Source organism: Camelus bactrianus, chromosome 20, assembly GCF_048773025.1.
Source record: "Camelus bactrianus isolate YW-2024 breed Bactrian camel chromosome 20, ASM4877302v1, whole genome shotgun sequence".
NCBI classification, from domain to species: Eukaryota; Metazoa; Chordata; class Mammalia; order Artiodactyla; family Camelidae; genus Camelus; species Camelus bactrianus.
This window is the reverse complement of record NC_133558.1, coordinates 34243698-34271434: the sequence shown is the minus strand read 5'-3', so window position 1 is coordinate 34271434 and position 27737 is coordinate 34243698. Positions and strand designations below refer to the sequence as shown.

General features: G+C 45.0%; 1 protein-coding gene across 12 annotated transcripts in view; it reads left to right on the top strand.

The window, feature by feature from the left end:
• Positions 1 to 27737, top strand: part of PKHD1 (PKHD1 ciliary IPT domain containing fibrocystin/polyductin) — a 369459-nt gene that overhangs the window by 90258 nt on the left and 251464 nt on the right. For all 12 annotated transcript variants that reach the window (XR_012501162.1, XM_074348887.1, XM_074348889.1 and 9 more), the window contains one exon: positions 22809 to 22965. Coding sequence is in view for 11 of the 12 variants with exons in the window: in XM_074348887.1 (XP_074204988.1) it covers positions 22809 to 22965 (157 nt within the window). In the remaining variant the exon portion in view is untranslated. The remainder of the gene's footprint in view (positions 1 to 22808; positions 22966 to 27737) is intronic.

Genomic DNA, 27737 nt, shown 5'->3' with positions numbered 1-27737 from the left:
TCTAGTGAAATTAGAGCAACACTCTGTGAGTTCAGTTTAATTTCAAGGGCATGGCCAGATTTCCTAAGGAAGAAAAGTGTTTCAATCTTAGTTTGAAAATTTTGGCCTGGAAAACAAGATTTTCTTTTCACAGCCCATAACTTGTTTCCCTGGCCCTGGAATTTGGAGAGGCTCTGAAAGAAGGGAGGGGCTTCACTCTTTCCTGCCCTGATTTTGTATGCAAAATGTTCACTGGAATAAAACAAAGAAACAGCCCCGACAAAGGAAGAGAAGGACTCAGGGAGTAGATACTGTCTTGCAGGGGGTGGTGACATCTGCGCCAGGTTGTCACGACGGAGCGGAGCGAGTGGAGGTGGGCGCCAGGTAACCACGGGCGATGCGGGAGATAAATGGTTGACCCCAGCCCGTGTCAGCCGACGATTGATGCCACCATCAGCCCGAGTGCCTTCCCAATGATTTTTTAAAAAAATCTTTGATAGAGTGTGTTATCTAGTTACTGGCACGAGGGCAATAGCCTAGAGGGGTGAAGGAAAAGGAAAGAATAAAAGGTCACTCCAGGAGGACGATGTCTGTTGGACTAAATGAGAAAAAAGGATCTGGCTCCAAAGGGGAGGAAATAAATAAATAACAATAAAAGCAGCTGCGAGGTGCAGGGATGGGATGAGGGAGATGGCTGGTTCCCGTATCTTTCCTGCTCCTGTCTTCTTTTTCTGTCCCTTCCTTCCTTCCTTACGCTCTCTCTTCCTTCGTTCTCCCCTTTTCTTTTTTTTTTTCTTTTTTTTGGGGGGGAGGGTGGGGAGGTAATTAGGTTTATTCATTTATTTTTTAATGGAGGTACCGGGGATTGAACCCAGGACCTCATGCATGCTAGGTATGCACTCTAACACTGAGCTATACCCTCCCTTCTTCTCCTTTCCTTTTGAATTAAGATAGACCTTGAGTTATTCTGGGGAGCTTAGCAGATGTAGCCATAGATTCTTTGCTTTTTTTTTTCCCCTAGAATTTTTCTAATGATCTGATTGGGATTGTTAAGTCTTTGAAGAAATCTTTGGGAGAGGTGAAATTAAAAGCCTTAATTAACACCCCCCAACCCTTTGTCTGTAAAATAATGATAATTTAAGAGTAAAAGATACAAAGCAAATAACATGAAATTCCTCTACATAATAGAAAAATATGTCCTTATGATATGGTATTATTAATTGATTTGTGGTGGATCTGTGAATTCAGTTCTGGATAACACTTGTCTTCCTCTCCGTACACACACACACACACACCCCATAGGCATGCCCACATGCATAGTCTTTTCACAAGCACCTATATACACATTTTTGGAGAGGCAGGAATATAATTGCTTTTGCTCAGTATTGCTGTATCAACAGAATTCTACTTCATGATAATAGAAACTTTAATTGGCTCTTTTAGTCTTAAAATAAATTTTGCAGAGGGAAAAGAAAAGCAGGGTGAACTGAGGTTTTTTTTTGTCTAAGATCGTGGCTTTAATTATGAATTTTTTTTCTTTTTTATTTGACCTGGAAAAATCTAGTCCTTTTTTGCCTTCATGGAGTGTTTGTGGAAGGTTAGGATGTTGGTTCCAGGGCAGGAGGCCTGAAGGCAGGGCTGGATCCGTGGCATGAATGCTCTCCTTTGAGAAGACTCATGTTGGATATAAAAATATTGGTCCCCAAAAGCAACTCTGGGAAGAGTAGAGAAATATACTTCAGGCAGAATCCATCCTTTTCTAAGGCCAAGAGAGTTTAAACATGTGACTTCCTGGCAGTAACGACATTGGTTCTCAGCAGCCAGTGCTGGGCAGGGCCCTCTTTAGTTACTTGGTGCAGGTTGGAGGGTATGTTTTGCCATCCCTTCATCAAAGATGTCAGAGTAATGGAAAGAACCCGAGTCTTGATGCTGGAAGATGTGGGTTCTAGTCCCTGCTGACACTGTCTTACTAAGAGGCCCTGGGTCCACGGCTAGATTTCTCAGACCCATTGCTTCCCTCGTGTGCATGGTGACAGTCATGCTTCAGAGTATCCTCCTTCAAAGTTTTTGAAATTTAAGAGTCTACAGATATGAAAACTGTAAGTTCTAAAGTGCTATTCAACTCTTACCCTTCTTACTCCGTGTGGATTCCATGGGCGACTGGTGGTGGGGTTGGCTGTGATGCGGGGCTTGCAGACTAGAACAAGGAGATGGTGCTTCTTGGAAACTTCCATAAAGTTGACTCAAGCGGGGACAAGACGGAGGCATGAAGGGGCTAGCTGAAAAATATTAGCGTGTGTACTTTTTTTTGGCTTTTAACAGTTTCTAGTTTGGCGACATAAAATGTATGCTGTATCATTTGCCTTACTCATGGAGTTAATACATTTGAGATCCCAAATTTAAAACTATAGTTTATTTTGTCAAGAGTTTGTCTCTTTTATTGAGGTATAAATTACGTAGAACAAAATGCTCAGATCTTAACATGTATAGTTCATTGATGTCTGTGTCTGCTATGACGGCCACACTCCAGATCAAGGTCTAGAACACTGTCATTGCCCGAGAAAGTTGATTTTACTTTAATTGTTTTTTTTTTTTCTCTGTAAATGGTGATGCAAAGGCTGAATCTTAATAAATCTATCTTCTCCTTGTTTTTGTTTAAGGAAAAGTGTGCAGGAGGCAAGAAGTAATCGCCTATCAGGCACTGAGTTGGCCGTCACCTGTGTTAGTTAACTATATGTTATGTAATTATAATGGCCCTTGAAGAGTCTCCATTTTATGGTCGAGGGATTGAACTTCAAGGAAGTTAGGTGACTGCCAAGGTCACACAGTGGTCAAGTGGTGATGCTGGGATTTACATATGTGTTGTCCCCTCCGAAGTCTTTTTTTTTTTTTTTTCCTTCAACTGGTAAGATAAAGCAATCACAAAGATTTGGGGACCTGAGGGTCTTCCACAGAATCAGAGATACTGCAAGCCCATATTTTCAGGAAAAAAAGGTCTCCATACAATGTAGAAGTCCTAGCATGTATGAGAATAAGGGAACATATAACAAAGATTCTATTTAATATTTTAAAAGAAATTAGGATCTGATACTACTGGATTTTCCTATGGGAGAAACAGTCATGACGGAATGTCTTTGGCTAAAGAGCTCGCCTTTCCCACTCCCTCCTCCTCCTCCGGCTGTGACCTCGGAACTACCTTCGTGATTCGGTGTCATCCTCGAGACTCTCCCTTTGTGGTGCTGCGGGGGTGGCCAGACGTGGGTGGGTAAATGACACCTTGCCTTGCATGCGATTTCGAGGTCACAGACGCGGAGCTTCCTTTCCTTCGTAACTGAGATTCTGTCCGCTTTCCTCAGAAGCATTCCAGGTTAGGTTAGCAGTTTTGCTTTTACTTTTTCTGGGTCCGGGAATGCCTCAGGTCCAGGATACCCCTAAAATCTCCAGCATAACAGTGGCTTAAGGGGAAGGGTTCTGAATTTCACACTGATATTGGCGAGAATCCGTACAGGATCCCTCAGCACAGAGCGGCGCTCACAGGACTTTGGCGTGAGATCTGGAAGGATGCCGCGGTTCTGTTTTCACATACGCAGAGGTGGAGATGGGCAGCGCGCAGACTTTGTGCAGAAGCGGAGTGTGTGCGAGTGTCCCCTTTTATATCAAGCTGATTCCCTCTTTGTCCTCATCCTCCTTTCTTCAACAGATCAGTCCACCCAAAGGCTTCTTGGGTGAGGAGCAAAGGGAATAGCTTCCTTTTGGTCCTTCTTTTGGAGAAACGACTTGGTTAATGATGGATTCCCGTTCACTCAGTGAACCACCGTTTTAGCCAAGAAGAACCCAGGCCATTTCCTCCACCTCATTAGTCTATTCCCCGTGCTCTCTTTTGGAAAAGGATAGTTTTAATGACATTTACAATCAAACAAAGATTTTCATCTTGTCTTTCCAGTGGGCTTACTTCTTTTTCCCTGTGGCCTGCTCCTTGGTCATAACTCCACATTCCCAAACCCGTCCTTACCATCCAGGCTGCTGGCGGAGCAAAGAGCTTCGTTAATGTTTTCCCGCTAGACTTGAAAACAATTAGAGCCGTGACTTGAAGGAGTTAAAGAGGACCCCCCCCCAACCCTGAAACCAAACAGACATCTCAGGGCAGGGATATAGCAGGTAAAGTGGTTGCTGTAAACACTTTCTCTTGAAAGCTGTGTCTTTTCAATAAACACACTGTTAGGCCTGAGCAAAATATTTCCAGTTGGCTTCATGGGTGGTGTGGTGCTTTAAGCTCTGAGCTCATACTCAGTTAAATTTCAAATGTCAAAGCTCATTAATAGTGATTTTAGCCAAAGACAGCTTGTAAGGAGCTGTGCAAACTTAAATCCTCAAATAAAAAGAGAAGAAAGATGACCATTTAACCTTGCTTTTCCTTCCCCTGCTTTCTTCACCTCCGCTTCGAGTTTGTTTTGGGTTTTATTGACAGTAGGTTTCAAGTTTATATTCCGCATTTCCCTTAATTTGCCTTGTCCTTTTATCCCCCCCTTGGGAAATAGGCCTATTACAAAGGTGTCGCGATGTTGCTTTGAGTTTTAGGAGGAGTGTTTTGTCTGTTTGAAGCGGGCCTGGAGGAGTCTGTGGAAGTATTAAGGCAGAAGGTGTAGCTTTCGAGAGAGAGAAACACACTGGGATATGATTATGTGTTCAGATGCTGTTTCCAGCCGTGTCTGAATACAAATGTAGAAGGAGATTCCATCGACACAATAACTATGTTTCAAATGAAAATATCACATGATCTGGACTCCTGTTATTTGTGGTGGGGCCAGTGCTCACCCCTGTGGTTACCTGGAAAACCAAGCGAAAAACAAACTTTTTTTTTTTTTTTTTAAACCCGATCTGAAGTTACTTGTGCAGTTGTGATTGTGGGCTGGCCGGCCTGCCATGTGAACTTCCGTGAACAACAAATTCGTAATTGAGTTACCAACTCCAGATTTGACGTCCACTTGGCCTCCCTTTTGATTCCGGGTTTCACGGGCAGCAGGCTCTACTGTGTCCTCTTCCTGAATCTCTGCAGGCGTCCTGGGTACCACGTGGGCAATGTCGGCATTGCAGTGTGTGGTGGAGGAGGCTGGAGGACCCAGGACGGATGCCTCCGAGGTGGTCCGGGCGGTCTGCGATATCTCGAAGCTTCTCTCACTAGACCCTGTGGCCACAACTGTCTTGAGGAATGTGAGCGTGGGTTGCACTGAGGTTTCTGCATGACTCCAGCCAGAGCAGGGGTACTAATTTGTAGGTGGAAGAGCCTGGAGGATGAGGGAGGATCAGGGGATGGTGTTGAATCAGGATTTTCTTCTGAGGATTTAGGACAATTTGCTCTTGGGGGGGCAAGCATGGGTCCCAGTCAGAAGTTTATGAGCCCTGTGGCCTTTTTCCATGTTTCACCAAAACAAGGGAATTTTACTCCCCCTCCTCCCCCAACAGTTTGTTTAGGTTTTTAAAGAAGCTGATTGATTTGGACAAAGGTTGCTGTGCTGAACAAAGGTCATTCATTGTGAACAGTCTGCCATCTTGAAACGAAAAGAACCCAGTCGCGTTCTTCAGATGGATGTGTGTCCAGTTAGTGTTTATGGGTTTTGATGATACTTGGCTCATGGATAAAAGCTTTAATAACATGAGATCGTGTTGAGTGGGCTGTACTGTTTTAGCTTTTGTCCCCTCTGTCCTCTCCTGTAAACATCCAGATTTTGCCCGTCTGAGAAAAGAAACAAGCCTGTGTGGAACTGTAAGGATTGTCTTCTATGTCGGTTTCTTCCAGACCATGAGCGTCCTGAGAGCAGGAAATTATGCTATGTATCATTTTCTCCGCGGGGCCTCCCACAGTACCTGGCTCAGTAAATGCTCCTTGGTTGAATACAGTAAAACTTCATTAATTGATACACTAGCAAGATTGTAGGCGGAATATTTAACTTAAGAGAAAAATCAATTTTATGGACTCTGGTGCATTAATTATTTGTGTGCAAATAGAGGCTGCAAATTACAAGTAAGGGCTATCAATTTACTGAAGCAGATATGGAAACACTCCATTGGCCGACCCAGCGCCCTAAGTTTGGGTTATGCCTTGATCGTTCAAAATACACTAAATCATTTTCACAGAAAACAAAGAAATTTTAAAATGTCAGGCAAGAGAAAGCTTTTAGGTGTCACTGTAATCTGCTGTTTGCTGGCTGCCCATTTCACACAGCCGGTCTAGTTTGTGGATTTGGTCTAATTGACTTGATGAATGCCCAGGTATACCAGGTACGGTGCTAGTGACTTGTGGTCCACAGGTGGTTACCATGCATTCCCTGCCCTGTGAAAAGCACACTCTAGCCAGATAAACATAATCCTGGAGGGGAACCTGGACCACAAGAGTGGTAAAGGTGGAGTGCAGGGCAGACCCCGAGGAAAGAAGAGTTTCTCGAGAGCCTGAGAAAGTCTTCACAGGGAAATTTCAAGTGGAGCCGGACCTTGAGAGATGCCTGCACCATCCAGGAGAGGGAGCGTTCGCGTCAGCACGGTCCGTCGTGGTGTATTTAGGAGACAGTGTGGCTTTTGGTATAGTTTGAGGATGGTGCGTGTTCCAGTGGAGGCATTGGAAGGGGAGAGGGAGATAAGGCTGGGGGACCAATGACGGGGTTGGGGTTGTGCGCTGATGTGAATTTGTACTTTATTTTCTAGGCACTGGGAATCAGCTCCCCACCTGTATTCTAAAGGTGGGGAGTGTGGCCAGGTGTGTGTGTGTGTGTGTGTGTGTGTGTGTGTGTGTGTACAGGGGGGAGGGGGAGAGAGAGAGAGATGAGGTAGTGAGGTTAACTTTTCTAGGACGGGAGTACTGCTTCCTGGCAGGATCAGCCGCGGAGAGGAGGCTGGAGGGTGTGGGCGGATGAGGGGCAGAGAGACCAGCTCTGCTACCTCAGGCGATAGTCACTGATTTAACATTCATTCATTCAGGTAATAAATATTCATTACAAACCTGCTGCGGGCCAAGTACCATGCTACACTCTAGGTGCACAGACAGACCTGCTCTCTGTCCTCACGGAGCCTCTCGTCCCGAAGATGCCGGTGGTGCTGGGCGCCTTGGCGTTCTGTGCGCTGAGGGGAAGCGCGTGAACTAAGAGGTGTTTGTGGGGTGAGTGGGCGCAGCTGGGCGGCCTGCTGGCTATGGGAGGGGAGCGTTAGGGGGAGCGGTAGGCGCCTGTCCCTGGAGCTGGCGAACGCTGTAAACTCGGTGGGTGGTGGGCCACTGGGTGTTGATGGCTGAGGGAGCAAGTCTGCAGGAAGGAGGGGATGAGAAATGCAGCTTTACATGTGCTGTGGCCACGGGCTTCATGTCACACGCATGCTCAGCTAGCCGGCTGTTCAGGGTGTAGGACAGAGTTCAGGGTCTGAGGTGCAGATGTGAGAGTTGTCACGAGGCGGATTATAAGAGGTGAAGGGAGGAGGTGGCAGTATCCAGGGAGGATGTGTGGATGAGAGAGAAGGGGCTGGACGCATGGGGACTGCCAGTGTTTGCTGGATGAGCAGAGAAGAGGCTGATCCCTGCCCACACATTCTAGACCATTCCATCCCCCTCATCGGGAGCACGTGACATCACCAGTGCTCCCTTCTTTTCTCTTGTTCCATTAACTCATTCTCCTCAGTGTATACACTGTTTAATCTTAAACCAAGACCCTTCCCCTAACTTTCCTTTGACCCTACGCTTCCTTCTACACAGTGGTTGGCTTCTTCCCTCCCCTTCCCAGCCCCGCTTGTTGGGAGGGTAACGCCGCGGGCTGTTTCCGGTCCCCGCCTCTGGTCTGTCCTTCCCCTGCAGCTGCGTGGCTTTGACAGCCCCTCAGCCCTGAAACGCCCTGGCCAGGGTCTCCTGTAACCTCGTCCTCATCCTGTGACCTGCTCCCAGACGCATTAGTCCTGAGAAGCTCTCAAATTCAGTCAGATGTAATTCCAAAGCCTCAAACCTTAATTCAGTTCAAAATTGGCCCACCCCTCGATGGCTTGGAAGCGTGTGGTGGGGGCATGGTCCTCTCTCTTGTGACCATCTCCTTCCCCACGTCTTCTAGGAGTTGGCCCAGGGAGGGGCGATGAGGCTAAAAGGATGCGTCATGTGTGGCAGTACAGCAACAAGAGGACAGGGCTGTGGGTGGGAGAGGCCCCATGGTTAGCTGTCTCGGGCCTCGCTGTGGTTCACAGAAGTCCTCCAGCTGAGGTCCTGGGTCTACAGCTCTCTCTGCCTGGCTGGCCCGTTGCTTTTTGGGGGTGGGGAACTTGGCTTCCCCCCAGTAGTTCAGCCTGCCTCTTGGAAAAATCCCGTTTTAGCAGGTGAGATCCGTTCCCTTCCAGGGGACCCATGGTCACCTTTGTTTCTCCAGCAGTGACATCAGCCTTTCCCCTCTGCTGCAGGGCAGGGGCAGCTCCAGCCATGGGCCCCTGACTTTAGACTTTCTAGGTCTGAATCAAGTGCTGGTGCCTTTTTCTGTTGAGCTCTCCCTTTGGTTCCCTTGAATCTTGGCTTTGATGAGGTGGGAGTGTAGATAGAAAATATGGCGAGATACTGAACATCATGCAGTGGGAGGGCGATAAATACTATAGCAGGAAGTTCAAGGCCCGGTGGAAGCAGGAAAAAGACAGTCAGCTCTGCTTTAGGGTGAGGGGATCCCAGCTAAAGCATCTCAGAGAAAGGGAGATGACCTGGCTTTTGAGCAAGGGTTTGCCTGGTAGGATAGGGTAGAAAGGTCTTCCAGACGGAGGTAGGACAGATCACCTCCAGGACTGAAGGCTGGAGATATGACATAGCAGGGTGTGTCTGGGGAGTTACAGGCTGTCACATAAGGAGCAGAGTGGAGAGGGGACCAGGGACTAGAGCCCCGAGGGCTGCAGTCACACTCATGCACATGCACTCACAAGAGCAAGGGGACAGACCCATGCCCCACAGAGCAGCACGGCAAGCACATATGCTAAGCCTTGTCTTCTTTTTTGGTCTTTCGTTCCTTCGTCTGCTTTTAGGATCTCGAAAAAGTCATTTAGCCTCTCTAAGCTCCAGCACCCTCATCCGAAATACGATGAACTGTCTCATTTCCTAACCAGGCTCTAGAGATGCGCTGAACCAACCGGGTAAGTTTAATTTTTAATCTGTTGCTTTGGTCTAGAGAACTAGGGAGCCCAAGAAGGTTGGTGATTTAATTAAAAACAAAGAAACATATCCTGCCCCCCCCCCCAGTTTTTAAACTGTAGTAAAACATGTATAATATAGAATTTTCTGTTTTAACTGTATTTAATTGTAGAGATCAGTGGCATTAAATACATTCACATTGTTGGGCTGCCATCACCCCGTCTATCTCCGCAGCATTTTTATCTTCCCAAACTGAAACTCCGTGACCATTAAACTCTTACTCCCCATCTCCCCGGCCCCAGACCTGGGCAACCATCTTTCTCCTTTCTGTCTCTGAATTTGACAACATAGGTCTCTTGTCTACGTGGACTCACACAGTATTTATCCTCGTGTAGCTGGCTTACTTCTCTTAGCGTAATGTCTTTAGGGCTCATCCATGATGTAGCGTGAGTCAGTTTCCTTCCTTTTTAAGACTGAATAATATTCCATTGTATGTATGGACCCCATTTTGTTTGTCCTTTCATCTCTGATGACCGTTGGGGCTCCTTCCACCTTTTGGCTATTGTCAGTAAGGCTGTTATGAAAATGGATATACAAATATTCTGCTTACAGTTCTTTTGGGTGCAAACCCGGAAGTGGCATGGTCAGAATTACACGGTCCTCCTGTGTTTAACGCTATGAGGAGCTGTCATATTATTGGCAAAGTTTTGCCCCGTTTTACATTCCTACCAGCAATGCACAAGGTTCCAATTCTCCACAGTCCCATCAATAGTTGTTATTTCGTTTGTGTTTTTGTTTTGACTAACAGTCATCCTATTGGCTGTAAAGTGACATCTCATTGTGGTTTTGATGTGCACTTTCCTAATGATTAGTGGTGGTGAACATCTTTTCATCTGCTTATCTGCCATTTATATTATCTTCTTTGGAGAAATGTTTATTCAAGTCCATTGACCATTTTTTAAATAGGGTTGTTTGATTTTTGTTGTTGTTGTTGTTACAACTCAAAATTTCTCAATATGTTCTGGATATTCATCCTTTATCAGGAAAACGATTCGCAAATACTTTCTTCCATTACACAGGTTGCTGCTTCACTCTGTGGATAATGTCCTTTGATACACAGAGTTTTTAACTTGATGAAGTCCAATTTATCTATTTCATTGTTGTTGCTACTGTGGTGTCATACTGAAGAAATCACTGCCAAATCCAATGTTAGGCAGATTTCCCCTCTAGACAAACATAGAAGCCTCGCCTCTTTTTTATCGCTTATGTTGGCCTCATTTCTATATTTAAAATCCAAATCTCTGGCTTAGTCTGCAGAGAGTAATTTAATTTTATTTCTTTTGCCTCCTAGTCTCTAAACATTCTTTGGGTACCATCTTATACCGTCTTACCATCTTAGTTGCTTGAGGAATTAGGCAAGATGTCAGTTAGGTCCATTACCTTGTCTATAAGTGTTCTCAATATGTTCAAAATGTTTAAAAAATGTTTTAAATTAAGGTTTAGCTTGGCTTTGGACTGCCCCTATGAAAAACTTCAAAGACGTGCAGATTAAAAGCTACCTGCCTACCCCGATTAGTGGAGGAGAATGGAAAAGCGAAGGGAAGAACAAGGAAAGGTTATTTCTTTCTGTTTCATGTGATGGATAAGGGTGAAGTGATTTTTTTTTTTTCTCCTCAATTTTCTAAAACGACAAAACGCCTTGGGGGTAGATCCCGGACAAAGGAGGCGTCATCTGGATTTGCTGTCCGGAAGTGGGAAATGGGGAGCGGTGCAAGCTGTACCACGGCTCGCCAGCTTTTCCGTGGGACCCATCCACGTGGCTCATGCTACCAGAATGCATGCTGATGGCTCGATCAAGAAAATGTTAGGAGAGCTGCTTACACTTTGCTGATTGAAAAATAAAGGCCATGTCTTTTGGTGGAAAAAATACAAATCACTTTGATTTGGCTTTTGTCCTGACTCTAACCTGGCTCAATTCATTGAGCAATCTTGTAGCAGTCACTTACTTTCACATTTTTGAAACGAGCTATTAGAGTAGATATCTAAGCTTTCATTAACCCTGAAGTAACAACGGGGCTTACTGGGAGCTGTGTTTCTTCCCGTTGGGAAAATGGGGGAAAGAAGCAGCTTCTGTTTTCTTAAGGCAGAACAGAGTTACATGAATAATTAATCCTCAACAAGTTGAGGCCCTGATTCCCAGCAAGGGAGTAACTCCCTGAAGTTGGGAGAAGGCATCTCGCATGTGTTACAAGAGATCTTGTGGCCTCTGATCACTCTCCAATATTGCTTATTGAATTAGTCCAGCCTTGGGTCCCTGGAGAGTTGGGTACTGCTGCTTTAAGGCTCATTTCATGGCGGTCTTTGTGGCTTTTAAACTCCCAAACTTCTTGGGTGATAACTCTGCCTGTGGATTGTTCAGTATTTACTGAAGATTCTGAGTTTTCTGCCTTTAAAGACACAAGAAGGAAAGGTTTTCAAGTGTTTGTATAAACTTATGTGTATATGTTGTACACATACCCATGTTTTTATACTATGTACGCTGTATACAATGAATGCCAGGTGACTTTAAAGCGAACGATTAAAGTACATTTTGCTATCTGGAAAATATATTGAGCCACAAGAATTTTTGGTAGGGCTTTGGGAAATTTTTGCTTTATGGGGTTTTCTGTGAAGGAGAGTTTACTGGAAAAAAATGCACGTATTTTCTTAATTTTATTTATCAGCAGTCAAAGCAGTAAGTTAAACATTTAAAAAACATTTTAAAAGCACACTGCTTGGAGATACTAAGTAGATGACAGTTTAGCTGATTTTTGGATGTTTCATTTTTAATCATGGGGACCTTTAAATTTTGTCACCCCCTGCTTGCCACACCTACTCAGGCTGATAACTGGCATATGAAAATTTGGAAAAATACAATAGAGATTTTTTTTTCCATCATGTCAAAATAGCATGTGCTTTTGATCCTAAGAGTGGAGGGTTTCCATCAGACTGCCCTATCTGAAATCTCCGGGTCTATTTCCTCCTTTGCCTGGATGGCTGTTACTGGTAGTTGGTATTATTCAATTATCTCTACATTTTAACCTTGGTGTTTACCACTAATGTCGCTCAAGTCCGTGGATGATTCATTGCATCTGGAACCAATAAGCAGGGTTTGGCAGAAAAGGGACAGTGTGTGGTGGATGCGTGGAGAGGAAAGGCAACAATGCACTTGAAAGCGGGCTCTAAGAGCTGGCAAAGTCAGTTTCGCATTCATGGGTACCGGGGAGGGTCCCCCAGTGTGCAAGCCACAGTGAGTGCCCAGGGAAGACTCGCAAATATGATGGCGATGATTTAATCAACGTGACCTGTGTAAACAAGAGAGGCCTTCGCCCTATGGAGGACGGACAAGCTCCCCAAGTTCTAGATCCTCAAGGCTTCATCCTGGCTCTGAAACTCATCATTCATTTATCATTCCTCCAGCAGGATTGATAATTTTGTGATATTTGCTTTAAAACAAATTATCTCATGCATCATTAAATACCAGACAGTACAGGCATGGATGCTGAATGGTCAAACTTGATGCTACTTTGATAGCAGGAGATCTGAAAATGTCAATGAACATTTCCTTTGTCCCCCCTAAAAAGCACATTAATCTCTACCCTGAAGCGTCAAGAAGGAGGGGAAAGTTATTTAGTCAAGGCCACTGAAGATCCCAGGTTCAGGTACAGGATGGATTTCTCTGGTTTCTGAGCTTGGTCTCCCCCTGCAAAACACTGCCTCTTTTTTTTTTTTTCTTTCAATTTTAAAGTGAGGGAATAAAAAAAGTCACATTCTCCTCTCTCCTCAGGAAGCAATGCAAGCAGAAGAGTAGTGTTATTAATACCAATTACATTCAAATACCATGCTCAGAAGTCAGGTTGGAATCTGGGCTTGTAAAAATCCTCAGTATCTCCCAGAGGACACCCATCATGGTTGCGTTCAGGATCAGAAAGATTTTGCATTTCTTCAGTCTAAATAGAGAAAGGTTGTGAGGGCGTAGCAGTCCTGTAGCATTTGCTGTTTATACGCTCCCTGAGCAAATGAGTTCTCTCTCAGGTCTTAATCTAAACTTCTTGACATCATAAATTAACAACAAAAAAAATCTGTATTGTCTGTCCTGTGTGTTGGGAGTCACTTAAGCGGTGAGAAAACCCCCTGGCCTTCTGCCCGGCATGGCCATCCCATCTTGGTCTTGTTAACCATCCTTTGGGGTAGTGACTTCAGTCAGGAGGAAAGGAGGAAAACTCAAATGCAAACACACTCTCGGTGAAAATGACCGCACAGCACACTCGCTGCATAATGGATAACCACAATCTCAGCAACTCAGGACAATGCTCATCTGTCATCTCGAAGTGTCTGCGGGTCGGACATCTGGGCGCAGGGTCGCTGGGTCCCTGCTCCGTGTCTCACAAGGCTGCAGTTAGGGTGTCAGCCTGGCCACATCCTCCGCTGGAGCTCAAGGTCTCCCTCCAGTCCCGTTCACGTTGTTGGCAGAAGTCAGTTTCTTTCAGCTGTGGGATGAGGGCCTCTTTTTCTCGCTGGGTGTTGGTCAAGGACCATTTTGACTCCTGGAGGCTGCTCTTGGGACCTAATCAGATGGTCCTTTCCATAACCCGACAGTTGGCTCCTTCAAGGTCGGGGGGGATCTCTTTTAAGGGCTCACCTGCATAAGAGAAGTCTATCCCCCTTTTGAGTAACCCAAAGTCAACTGATTTCTGAGTTTCATTACACCTGCAGCATTCCTTCACCATTGCCACGTGATGTAACCTGATCATGGAAGGATATCCCATCTTACTCACCAGCTCTGTTCCCACTGAAGGGGAGGGGAGTGTCCAGGGCGTGTACCCAGAGGGCAGGAGTCCTGGGAGGGCACCTCAGAGTTCTTAACACCGGCAGTAAGCTCGAACTGGGGATTTGAGATGGTCTCTAGACACAGCCTTTGTGAAAGTCAGGGTTCTGCTGGCATCGTAGGGATCTGTTCCAGGTCTTTCTGGACCCTACATATTTCACTGAGTCCTGGGCTCTCCTGGAGTACCAAAGAAGGGACCCCTCCTGGATCACCTCCATTCCTGAAGCTCCTTTAGGGGGGCTGTTAGTTCTAGTTTCCAATGAGGGGTTGAGGTTTGGGGTGGCTCCTGGGGAGCTTACCCCAGGATGGGAATCTGTCCTCTTGGTAGAAGACCTATTTCTATATTCAGTGTTTCTTGAAACTGGGCATGAGTGATGCCAACAAGAAGACGGGGGAAAGTCTTGGCTTTGTCTGGTTCTGATCCAAGCATAGGGCATCGGTGTGGCATAACCCCAGTCCTAGGAACGTGCCTGGCTATCTCCTTGACCTCCGAGAGCTGTGGGCAAGATCCCCCCAAAGAGGCGGGAGAAGAACCGCACAGGAGACCCGATTTGTTTTGTTTGTGCTAATGGAAGACCTGCCCACTTTCCTAATTAATGGTTCACTACCAAGAGCTCTACACTTCTTTAGCCTGGGAGCTAAATGCAATCAACGTTTGTTTGTTTCTGTTAAAAAAAATTTTCTTTTGCCCTTGAGGAGATCATTATTGCTATTGTATGAAGATGGTTGCCCAGCATTAAGAGTAATTGGAGCAGATGGTAGTGAATAGTTCTATTGTAAAACCGACTCCTCCTTTTCTCTCTGCCACCCCGTATGCATTTTGCTTCCCTTCAGGTATGAAAGGGAGGAAAAAAAGAAAAGGAGGCAAAAAAAAAAAAAAAAAAAAAAAAAAAGAAAGGTTCCCCTGGTGTTTGAAACTGAGGAGCTGTCAAAGGTACCGGGCAGGAAAAGCGTGCTCCCATGTATTCCAGCTCTGAAATTAAGTGTTTTCCAAGGCGGCGCAGTCACGGGTCCACGGCATGGGGAAATAACACGCTGTAGTCCATCACTTAAAATGTTAACCTTGTCTCTTACTCATGACTGGGAGCAGGAACACGTGCTCCGCGCTCGCTGGTTAAATGGCAGTGTGTCAGCTCTGCGGAGAAGGCTAGCGTGTAGCTGTCAGTCTTCCGATTTGGCTCTATGTGTGCACATCCAGGTGTGACACACACACACACACACACACACACACACACACACACGGACTTTTGGTTGCCTTTATGTAGCCTGCAGAGACCTGGTTTATTGCTTACTGGAAAATGAGAACTGGACCAGTTTCCAGCATTTCAGTGTATACCCTTTTGTTTGCCAGTCCTCAGTCTCTTAGGTATTGATATTATATTTATTTATTTATTTTTAGTCGTAGGAGGTTCTATTTTGAACATATTTCAATCTTGATGGAATATACATGTAGTATACAGAGCAGATTACAGGCACTTGGACAGTATCAGTTCTTCTTATTATACTGATAGTATACATTAGAAGGTACCAGGAGTAAGCAAATTTTTTTTTTTCTAAAAAGAGCCAGATGGTACATATTTTAGCTTTTGTGGGCCACATAGTCTCTGCCACAAAGTGAAAGCAGCTATAAACAATATGTAACATGACAGCCAAGACATGAAAGCAACCTAAATGCCCATCAATATCCAAAAGACTGGATAAAGAAGCTGTGGTATAGTTATACAGTGGAATATGACTCAGCCCTAAAAAAGAATGAGATAATGCCATTTGCAGCAACATGGCTGGACCTAGAGCTTATCATACTAAGTAAAGTAAGTCCAGACACAGAGAGACAAATATTGTATGATACCACTTACATGTGGAATCTAAAAAAATGATACAAATGAACTCATTTACAAAACGGAAACAGACTCATGGACATAGGAAACAAACTTATGGTTACCAAAGAGGAAAGGGGCAGGGATGGATAAATATGGAATTTGGGATTAACAGATACACACTACTATGTATAAAATAGACAAACTACAGGGACCTACAGCATGGTGCAGGGAACTGTGTTCAATATCTTGTAATAACCGATAATGGAAAAGAATCTGAAAAAAAGAATGCATATATATGTATAACTGAATCACTTTGTGGTACACCTGAAACATTGCAAGTAAACTGCACTTCAATAAATTCAATAAAAAAATAAAAATAAAAAAAGGTAAATAAGCGGTCAAAGCCATGTTCTAATAAACCTTGATTTATCAATACAGTGGATGGGCCAGATTTGGGCTGTAGTTTGCTGACCCTGATATGTTCTCCTGACTTACTTCACTTGATTCTCTTCTCTGTGACATGTGGAGAGCTCGGGGTCTTTATATGGTAGAAGAATGAAGGACCGTCCCCGGGTTTCAGCAGGAAGGGCGACAGAGCTGTGCAGGCTTCCCGCCTTCAGACCCGCAGGCCGGTCTGTGCTCCCGGCGGCGCACGTTCTCGGAGCGCCTCGGGCTCGCGCTCCACCCGCCTGCGCTCCGAGCCTTTGCCCGAGGGGCGGGCCCGCTCACCGCGCTCGTGCGAAAGAGCTCCTCCCACCCGGCCACTTCGCCTCCACTTCCTCCTGCCTTTTTTTTCCCCTCTAGAGCACATTATTTGTTTTACTTACTTAACTTTCTCTCCCTAAGATACAAGCTCCCTGAGGTCAGAGATTTGTTTTATTTTGTGCCCCGCCCTGTGCCTCTCAGGTTGGGGATACCCAGTAGATACTGGTTGAACCCAGAGATCCATCCGCACCGTGGTTCCGGGCAAGAAGGCTGAAAGGAGCCTGTGATTACTGAGTGTTCTCCATGATGAACAATTTTTTTAAGTTTAACATTTTTAACATTGAAAGCAGGGAGGGACAGAGGTAGCTTTTTCGGTGGTGAAGATGAGTGATGCTGGAAGTCAAATGTCTTACGTGTGCCCTGGGACGTTGGAGGCGCTCGGTCATGGAATGATCTTCCGGCTGGTAACTGAGAAGAGACATTGTTGAGGAGATTTGAAGATTCGAGTGGAAGAGACGAGGAAGAAAGGGCCAGCGAGATTGTTCTGTTTGCGGACTGTGATGTACCTGAGTGGGCTAAAATAACTTACAAGGATGAAGCACTGAGTAATGTCACTATTCTTAGAGAAATCTTGGGGTGTAGGGTGTGCATGGAACAGAGAGGGGAGCTAGTGAATTGCCCGGGTTTCTAAGAGGGAGGAAATCTGAATTGGGCCCAAGCCCCTGGCAGGAGGCGTAGCTGATGTTTCTTTGAGGACCCAACACCCTGGCAGCGAGGAGGGACTTCCTCATGGTATGTCATCATCGCGAAGGGTTTACAAGCACGGAGAAAAGAAAGTGATCTCTTAGAGCCAGCATGAGCTCAGTAAGAACAAATTATGCCAAACTAATTTAATTTCCTTTTTGTTCCCTAAGGAGCTATTAGATTATAGGTCTGGGGCTCTATTCGTAATCCTGGATTTGTAGATGGTTGACTTTTCCTATAAGTGAACATCTTTTGGGTTTCAGAATCAGCTGGAATAATCTCAGCTTGTGTTAATTTGTCTGAGATGTCTAGACTGAAAAAGGGAAGGGTAATTAATGCACTAGATTTCACCTGAAAGGCACAGCCAGCCCTCTGAACTCCCACAGCACCTTGGTGATGCCTTTAATTATTGAATTAATCACACACAGTTGAATGATCTGGCTATTTGTCTTTTTAAAAAAAATAACACGAACACCTTAAGAACAAGGATGAGGTCACGTGTATCTAAAAGAAATACCTTTACATTAGCTCGTACATGAAAGGTTTGGGATTTTAATTGACCAACAAGCTAAATATAACCCAATATTATAATATAGTTATTAAAATAGCCAAGACCACTAGTTGGGAGAGCAAATGTTATTTAGTAAATGGTATGAAGATAGTTAACTATTTGGGAAACAAAACCAAAAGCAAAGGTAAAAAATAAAGAAGAATGGAAAACTTCCCTTCAACATAAATTCTAAATTAGTTGAGAACTAACATGAAAATACAAAACCCTACACATTGAGAAGAACACACAATACTGTTTGTGTTAGAATGAAAGAAGGGAATCGTGTGCAGAAATGAATGGAGGATGTTAACAAAAGAAAAGATAAATAAATTTCGTTTCATTAAAAACTAAAGACATTTCAGTGTGAAAGAAATAAGTTACTGCTTCATATCAAATTATTTTAGTTGTTAAGACAGCGTTTTACATTTTGGCCTAGTGATTATGAGTGCGCCTAAGGGTTGACTATTCATTCAAACATATTTTTGGGGTGCCTACTTCATGCCAGGCGTTGTTGTAGGTCCAGAGCGGGGAACCAGGAAGCTCTCAGGAAGCTTACATCCCACTGGGGGCTGATTGACTGTAAACAGTATACGATGTTTCCGTGAGGACAAGTTCTTTGGAGCAAACAGCAGTGCAAAGGGTGGAGAGATTGTCGGTGACCGGGGCCCGCCTTTCCCTAGTTCCAGGGCTTGTTTGCTGAAGAAGGCCTCCAGGAGGGGCTGTGGCTAGACAGACCCCCACACCCTCCCTCCGCCACCGCCCCTGCTTAACACAGAGGCTCACAGAGAGGTCTCGGTGCCGCCTGGTGTTCCATCTTGCTGATCAGTGACTTCTTTCAAGATAACTCGCGTGGTGTCACAAGTACATTGAAGGTGACATGTGAGATCTGCAGACACCGCACATTCCCTGAAGTTCAGAAAAGTGCTGATGAGCCGTGAGGAGCAAACAGATCGCGTCAGCCTCTCGCCGAGGCAGCAGGGCTTTTGCTTGTGTTCTGTTTCATTTTTTGGTTTTCGTTTTGGTGTATCTGGGGCTGTAGTTCCTGAGGTAGAAATGAAGGTGTGTTCTGGATAGTTTTCAAATTTCTATGTTCAAACCACCCCCGTATGCCCACAGGGAAGTGGTTTTCTTCATCTGCAGCATGGGAATGTGTGACTTGTTTATGTCGAAGAAAACTAGAGCGTAAGGCTGAACACCTTGGGAATTATCACAGAAAGAGCTTAGATTTGGTGGCAGCAAAACCTGCATTGACCTGGAAGGTGGGCTTGGGGGGGGGAGTGGAACGTGGCTTTCGCCCAAAACGTCACATTGGTGTCAACTGAGATGCCTTCAAATGTATCGATGAGAAGTCTTTTATCAGTTCCATCAGCATTCTCTTCTGAGTGACTGGATCAAAGTGAGAGGAACTGGAGGACACAGATGTTGGCAAGTGAGCCACGCCCCCGGTTCTGGGGGGTCACCACCCCAGGAGTCCTGTGTGTAGGGAACATGGTACCACCATTGTGTCAACTGCGGCAATGCGGCGGAGCTGAAAGTCTCATGGCGACACGTGTGTCATCGTGGATTCACTGGCGACGTGCTGTCACAGAGATACGTGGCCCTTTCACTTTTCCAGGTGGCTGTTAGATGGCTGAGGATGCATTTATATTTTAGGACTTTTAATATTCAGTCATGGTTTTGTAATAAGCATGAATCGTCAATAAAATTCTATGTATTTCAAGACACGTTTATTACGGTAAAGAAAAGTCTGAGGGCGGAGGGAAGCTTAGATTGTTTTGGAACTTAACGCTGAACATTTATAACCATTTGAAATCTACCATATTGAATAAAGAGACTTGAGGTGAAAGAAAAACATCAGTGGAAGATTTCATAGGGAGATTGAATCTGAGTCTCGGGTTTTTGTTTAGATAGGCTTGCCATCGTTTGGTTTAAGTTTAGAGAGAATTTGAAGACCCAGAAAGGAGTGTGAAGGACTGTGGGCCAAACTCAATGGATTGGGAGACCTAGGGGCGTGTAGCATTTTTAAGCATTTTAGGTCTTATCCCTTAGGTGCACACCTATTGTATCAAGAAGGCACGTATGCTCGTGTGTGTGTGTGTGTGTGTGTGTGTGTGTGTGTGTAACATCTATAAGTGCATGTGGGACTAGCAGGTGGATGATTCACTTAAGAAATCATGTCATCGATTTTTATTGTGCACTTACTATGTGTCGGACACTTTTTAGGGGGTTGGGGATACAGCAGTGACCAAAACAAAGTCCCTGACCAACCTCAGTGGATGATAAAAACAGAAGGAATGGTATGGTCAGTACCAGCATGGAGAAGTATTAAGGAGAGGGGGTGACTGGACGTGGTGCTTCCTTAAGGAGACAGGGAAGCAGGTGCTGTCTGAGCGGGTACCTGAGTGAAGTAAGGGAGGGAGTTGTGCAGATATTTGGCAAAGGACACTCTGAGAGAGGCCATGTGAGGGCAAAGACCTGAGATGGGAGCTTGCTTGGCTGAGTCCGGTCTGTCTCTGCCTCCAGGTCTTTGACACAACATTTAAATTGGAGTCTGTGTTTCCTCCACTGTAAAGAGGAGTTAACAATATTTGACCTTCCCACCTGCCGGGTTGGGTCAAGTATAGCAGTTTTCGAAGGTTGACTGGCCAGGCCAAGATGGTAGAACTGGGGAGGGCAGCTAATGATTCACATAGCGGTTCTCAAGCAAGAGACTAAGTCTTTAACATTCTCTTGGAGCTGGATGACAGGTGTCAGTGCGAATTGTGAATTTTGAAATGCTCTCAAGTTCATTCCTGAAAGACGTCATGGAATGGTCCTCCTCTGACCTCCTTATGCCCCATTCATGTCTAGTTGTTCCAGATCTTTCCACTGTGATAGTCGTGAGCCTTTGTAGTTCTCAGTCTCTTTGTAGTTTGCATCTGGATTGTGGATCTGAGCCCCGGGCTCTTGTCACGCTGCTGAGTTCTTCACTCCTGCTCAGGGCTCGTCCACATACCCTCGCCCTCCCCAAGCTTACGGGGCTGTTGTGAAGGGAACTTCCTGTTTCCTTTTGCAGATATTCCCCTCCCCTCTAGCCCTTGCCTTGAATTAGTCCTCAGACTTTGATGCAGGAGTGCCATCCGGGAGATGATTCCAAGAGCAGATCCCTGGTCCCAGCTCCTGAGATTGTGGGTCCATCCTGGTGGCACTGAGGGAACCTGCCCCTGAAACAGCTCTAGGCTGAGAAACACTGTCACCTTTAAAATAAAGGGATAGGATTTCTCTGGAGTTCTTTCCACCTCTAAGCTTTTTGAAATCCAAGCTTTCTCAAATGTCCTTTCGTTGTGGACTCGGGGCTGATGTTACAGATAATCTGCATCACCTCCTCTGGTCTCTCGCGTCTTCGTCCGGCTCGAGCTTTCCCATCTCCCCCCCAATTCGTTCCACTCCAGTTCCTCCTGTTTGCCCCGCTTTCCTCTTTGCGGATCCCACAGGAGTGAAGTAAAGGATTATAAGAACGTAGACTGTCCAGCCTTATAAGGAGCCCTTTCTGTAATTCTGCCTGCCTGCACCCCGCTGCAGTGTGAAATCACTGGAGAGATAAACTTCTCTCCTACTGTTCGCATCTGCGGATGGTTCTCCTGTGGACACGGTTCCCACAGCTCACAGTGCTGCTCAGATTCCACGGATTCTTTTTTTTTTTTTTTTTCCCCTTCAGGGCTGGGACTCCTTATCGCTGTGTCTGATGCCTTTCCGTCTCTTAAATTGGGATGAGTCACTGCCTTTTATTCCTCCTTGGTAGATGCAGAAAATGCAAAGATCCCTCTTTCCCTTATCCCCGAGTTTTGTGGATGATGGGGTTCAGTGTACAATGTGTGACTAGTGAACTGGAAAATCCACTGGCCAGAGGCAACACATTTCTCCATTTTCTCTCGGAAATACTCTAGGGCACTGTTCTCTGCGGAGGTACAGTTGCTGGTGTTGTAAACATGCCCCCTCCCTTCTGAACGATCTTCTCCCATCTGCCTCTAACGCGGCACCAGAGGACCTTCTAGGCAGTTGTTTTGTAGGAACTGGGGCTTCACATTAGGCTGGCGTCTGGGTGGGGAGGAGAGACACGCATGTATCGTCCGTGTGACCTTGAGGTGATTGCCTGATCCAGTCGGATTGCGTTACATTGATCAGAATTACAGTTCCATAGCTGCGCAAGACATTTAGACCTGTTCTCAGCCTCCTGTGTGAGCCCGGTACTGCTTTCTGTGATTTTTCACATCCTTGGTTTGAAAACCACATGACTTTGGTGCAACCATAAATTAACAGGAAGCCAAAAACTCTGAGAGGGAGACTGCAGGGGGACAAGGGGGTGCCTCCTCCTCCGGGCTCCCCCTAGCCCTTCTCCCGGCCCCTCGCCCAAAGGTTCTGGGCTGTCATCTGAAGTCACTTGGCATTCCCCCCTGTGCACGAGCTTTTTCAGCACGGATGCACAGAGGAAAAGGCGACAATAATATCAAGAGGCAGTGTGGGAGGATGGAGCTGGACACGTGGAGAGAGGAATGTTCCTGTAAAACAGGGACACTTGGTGGTAGAGCCAGTGAAAAATGGTACCAATTACGTAAAGCAAAATGCCACCCATCCAGCACAACATTTTAATTGTTTCTATTCTGGGCTATTTATGACGTTTTGTCCAAGACTCAATACATGTCGGGAAAAATAAAAAATGGAATCAAACCCATCTGTTAGGGAGAAGGGGGCCTGCCTGTGCCGGGAAGAAAAAACGTAAGAAAACATTACCAGCCTGTCATGGGAGAATTCCAGAGGCCGGGCACAGAGGCCCTGCAAGCACGACTGTGCCCCTTCCGTATTTTCCCCCGTTTGAGTTCGTTGCAGGAGAAAGAGAGGATGATTAATCGCATTGAGACATTTAAAATTGTCTTTAAATTCATTTTCATTTGAGAAGCTTCTGGTTTTGATTGATCACCCAGGCCCTCCTGCTTTACAACAAAAGAAAGCAAAATAACAAAACCTGTTTTCCAGGGCAACTTTTCCTTACACTTCTGCGGGAGGTGGTCCAGGGCTCACAGCTGGCTTGCCGGCAGACGGCCACAAGAGGGCGACAACGTCACGGTGGAGAAGGGCCAGGTGCTCCTGCTGGACACCAACACCAGCGTCCTCAACTTACTGCACGTGAAAGGTTGGCGGAGTTTGAGGGGGGCGGGTGGCGTTATTATATGTGATTCTATCATTTTAGGGGCAGGAGGAAGGGGAACTTTAGGGGTCATTTATTCTTGGACCAAACTGAGATTTCACTGTGAAAGGGGGAAGTGCTCAGAGGGTTCAAAATGAAAGCCCTTTCTTTCGACTCTGACAAGCACAGAGCTTGATTATTTTAATTTTTCAAATACGAGAGGGTGAACAGTGCTTTCCAAGAATATACTTCTTTATCCAAGCCCTTTGTAGTCATGCTTGTCCCTGGCAGCACCCACAATAGAGCAAAAGGCTCTGAAATCAGTTAATGTTGCTGCCTTTGAAATTCCCTGCCAAGAAAGCAGTGTCTTCCTGCTTTGACCCCATTGTGGTTTTGACTTCCTGGTCCCACGGAAAGTCATATAAATAGGCTGCCTTATTGCACAACCGGCCACATAGCTCTAGGGGCTGGGAAGTTGGGAGAGACTGAGAATTCAACTTTCAACTCCTCCATCCCATCACCAAATGACTAAGTCAGTTTTTTTTTCCCTACCTCCTTGTGCATTGGTTTCCTTATCTGTTAAATGAGAATAGAAATCATGGCCTACTTCAGTGGCAGATAACACGGAATGGTTATCAAAGTCACTCTTGTTCATCGGCAAATGAAAATTGCTTGGGAAATGTGATTAGTTATGGGTATCTGTAAAACTGCACTAAAATGCCATTCTTTGCTATAAATATAGCTAACATTTACAGGAGCATTTGTTCTTGTTAAAGTAAGAACGTGGCTCTATAAGGAGAAAATAACATATTTTGCAGGGGATAAACTGGTGCAGTGTTGATACCTGTCTCTTACAGGTGGATTGAGGTCTCTCTGATTCATCAGTTTACATTCTGTGCTCTGGAAGCTTTTCTTTTCCCCACTGAGTAGCAAGGAGAAGTTTTCAGGCAAATCAATGAATTGGTCCCTTTAGGAAAAAAGGTCTGTGAGCCTGGGCTCTTGACTTGACTTTAAGTGTGTGTGTGTGTGTGTGTGTGTGTGCAGCCAGTGGCCGTGGAGAGTGCTGACTTACTGACAGCCATCCACCACCTAAGGGCTGGCAATGACAAAGGAAAATTGCAGACTTCAAGTCTCAGCTCAGACAAAAGATGCTCTGCTCTCTTCACAGGACTTTCACCAGGACTCTGGCCACAGGAGTCACATTCTTTTGGAGGATGGGCTGCCCTTTCGTTGCTCAGGAGTCTTTGCCTTATATTAATACCATTTAAGAGAAGTTTCCCAGCCAAAACTCAGCCCCTCTGAGTCTCTGGTTGTCCTGTTAGTTTCAGGTAAAAGTTCTATCAAGGAATGATGTTTATCGATCAGGCCAGAGACTGATGATGGAGAGGAGGTATCAGAGAGACAGCAAAGTGTACGAGGAAGGCAGGGACGTGTGGAATGTGTACTCGGCTTCTCCCTCTTGGAGATTTCAAGATCCGGGTAACCCAGACGCTTGCCCCAACCTGTCACCTTTCAGTAGGGCTTTTTCTTCATGTCCCTAGTTCAGGCAATATTTCACTCTTGGATGACCTGTAAGTGGCTAGGTTTGGGAAGGCAAACCCTCATCCTGTGGAGAGGGAAGGTCCGTCGCTGGGAGGATCCCTCCTCTCTCCCTCAGGAAGTAGGACCATTGGTAGGATTGCGAGGGTGAGTGGACAGGTTTCTGCACAAACAGAATCCAGGAGTCGTTGTCAGGGAACAGGATTGCCCAGAGTGAAACTTGGAGGTTTTCATCACCGAGATACGGGTCACAGCTTCTAGAAAGGGTGAGAACAGGGAAAGGACCCAGATGAAAGTTGATTCAACCGATGACCTGTGAATGCTTATTACGTGGCTTAGGAGCTCTGTGTGAGACACAAGAAGAAGTGAAGTGTAATACTTAATATGCGTGAGGTGCATTCCTACTAAAGAAAACATAATTTGGGAGCAAATGTAAGAGTGAAATTTCTAAAATGTGTGATGGGGGAGGTAAGGCCGAATGTAGGTGGAAGGAATCTGAGTGTCCGGGATGTAAGTTGCGTGGTGGGGGCAGGTGAAGAGCACGCCGTTGGTACCCAAGACAAGTTCTGATCATGTAGATCAACACATGGAAACAAAACATGACGCACGTCCCCATCTCCCTTAATGCAACTGCATGGGCCAGTGGCTCAGGCCGAAGGTCTTGGCGGCATCCTAGGTGTCTCTCTTTTTCTCACATCCCATGACCAATCCATCAGGGAATCTCATTGGTGGGACCTTCAGCACGTGTCCCATGTAGCACCGCCTCTGTGAGTAACAGCCTAGCCCTCATCAGCATAAGTCTGGGCCGGGACCATTTCAGACAACTTCTTAGTTGGTCCCCACATTTCTGTCTTTTTTGTCTTCTTTAGTAGCAGAACTCCCACTTTTATTTCGGGCAGCGATGTACCCAGCTATGTCTCCTTTGGTAGACATAGCCTTTGGCTAAGAGCTGGCCAGTGAGCTGGAAGGGGAAGTGGGGTGCAGGACGTTGAGGAAATTTCCCAAAGCAGAGGTGACTTAGTAGGAACCATGCCCTATTTGTCCCTCCTTTTTTTCCCTTCCCTGCTTCCTGGAATGTAAATGTGATAGCCACGCTTTCAGCTGCCATCTTGGACCATGAGGTGACTGGTTCAGAATGAGGAAACAGAAGACTAGCAGGGACCCAGGACCCTGATGATTTTGGAGTTGCCATACCAGCATGGCCCCTGGGGCTGCCCACCTCTGAAGTCACTTTTTGTGATAGAAAAACATGACTTCATGCGTTTAAGTCCTTGGTATTTGACTTTTATACTTTGTGTTAAATACCCTGTGAATACTTTTTATTGTCCACGCCCTTTATAAATATGTCCATCTTATTACTTTTTTTCTCATCCCCGCCCCCACAATGGCTTCTTATCTCACTGGGAATAAAGTCCACACCATTGTTAAACTTCTGTCCCTTTGTTGACTTGTCTTCCTCATCTGCTTTGCTCCAGCTCTTCTGTGAATTTTCCAGGGACACACCTGCTGCAGGGCCTTTGCACATAATGTCCTTTGCCTGGAATAGTCTTCTGCTAAATATTCATGTGACTTTCTCTCTTATTTCCTTCTCTCTTTGAGTAAATGTTAGCTTATTAGAGAGGTCTTACTGGCCATCTTTTCTAAAATTACAACAATTTTTATTTTTGTTCATAGCGCTTATCATCCCAATTTATACTATAAATTTACTTGTTTGTTTACAGTTCATTTCCTCTGTGAGGATAAGCTCAAAAAAGCAAAGATCATCCATCAATCAGTTTACTACTGTCTCTTCAGTGTCTAGGACAGTGCCTGACACATGATGAAGGCTCAGAAAACATGTGTGGATTGTTAGGTGGATGGACAAGTAAAATGATGCAGAATTCAGGTCCTGGATGAAATTCAAGAAGTCTGGTTTTCAAACTCTTGCTCTCTTGAATATCACTTTTCCCAAGTAATTTACTTTCGCTGCCCTTAGTGGTGATCACTGCTGTCTGTCTCTGTCTGCCTGTCTGTAAACGTGTGTATACACTTATCTACATAAATGTACACAGATACATTCACATACATGCACATATAAAATCTGCTGCTAAGTTATTTTTGTGTTCCTAAGAGGTATTTGAAGAATGCTTTCACTGGGGAGGAATATCTGGTTGATATGGAGTAGCTCTAAACCCCTGATGTCTCTCTTGGGCAATAATATGTGTGAAAGTACGTGAAGGATAATAGAAACCTATTCAAATATCATACTGAATTGTTATCATCATCACCCATAACAGCAGTTCACTCTCTGAGTGTCTGTTACTGCGTTTTTCATATCCCTTTGTGGCATCAGAAAAACAGCTGCGTGGAATTTTCTTTATTTTTTGGTGCCATCTATGGACTGAGACAAAGCATGAAAAATTTCAAGCCAAAAAATAATTTCTCCGAAAGATTTTAACAAACATGATATTTTAAAAAAGATAAAAACAAACAAACAAACAAACAAACAAACAAAAACCAAACATGATATAAAGCATTAGAGTGGAAATACTTTCTTAGCCATTTCCATGGTATTGTGAAGAATCCATTCTACATGAGGGATGTGCACACTGTGAACAGATTAGTGCTAGACAGAAGTGAAATTAGATCACCCAGGAGCTGCATTTGGAAGGACTTTATGAAAATATTGCATCCTAAAATTATTTTTCCATTCGTGGAAACCAGAACCCTAACCTATAGAAGGACCAGGCTCCTACACTAGGAGAGCCAACACTTTTACATATGGCCCTTGAGAATTCTGAACTCTCTGTGCCTTACCTAGATTTCCATCTATAAAATAGAATTCACTTTTTTTTTTTTTAACAAATACAACTTACAGTAAGAAGGAAGATTAGACACTTCTTGGAGGCAACTGGGAAATGGTACCCAAAGACTGAGTTTTCACCATTGTTTATCATGCCGTCTGTACTGATTCCTGAACTTTTTGAAAAACGGCACCTTATTTTGTGACCATGTTAAGAGCTACAGCAACATCTACTATTATTTCATCTTAATTAGGAAAAGATGCAGAACTTGTGTCCATTTACCATCTCTACTTCTTCCCTCTTTTCCTCTCCCCCTCCTTTTTTTTTTTTCTAAATTATTTTTTAGGGAGTACTGTTAAACACAAAAGAGAATTATTAACCCAATCAATTAATACTAATGGGCTGGGATGGAAATAGGCATATTGCCTTGATTTAGTTAATTATATTTTTCGTTCT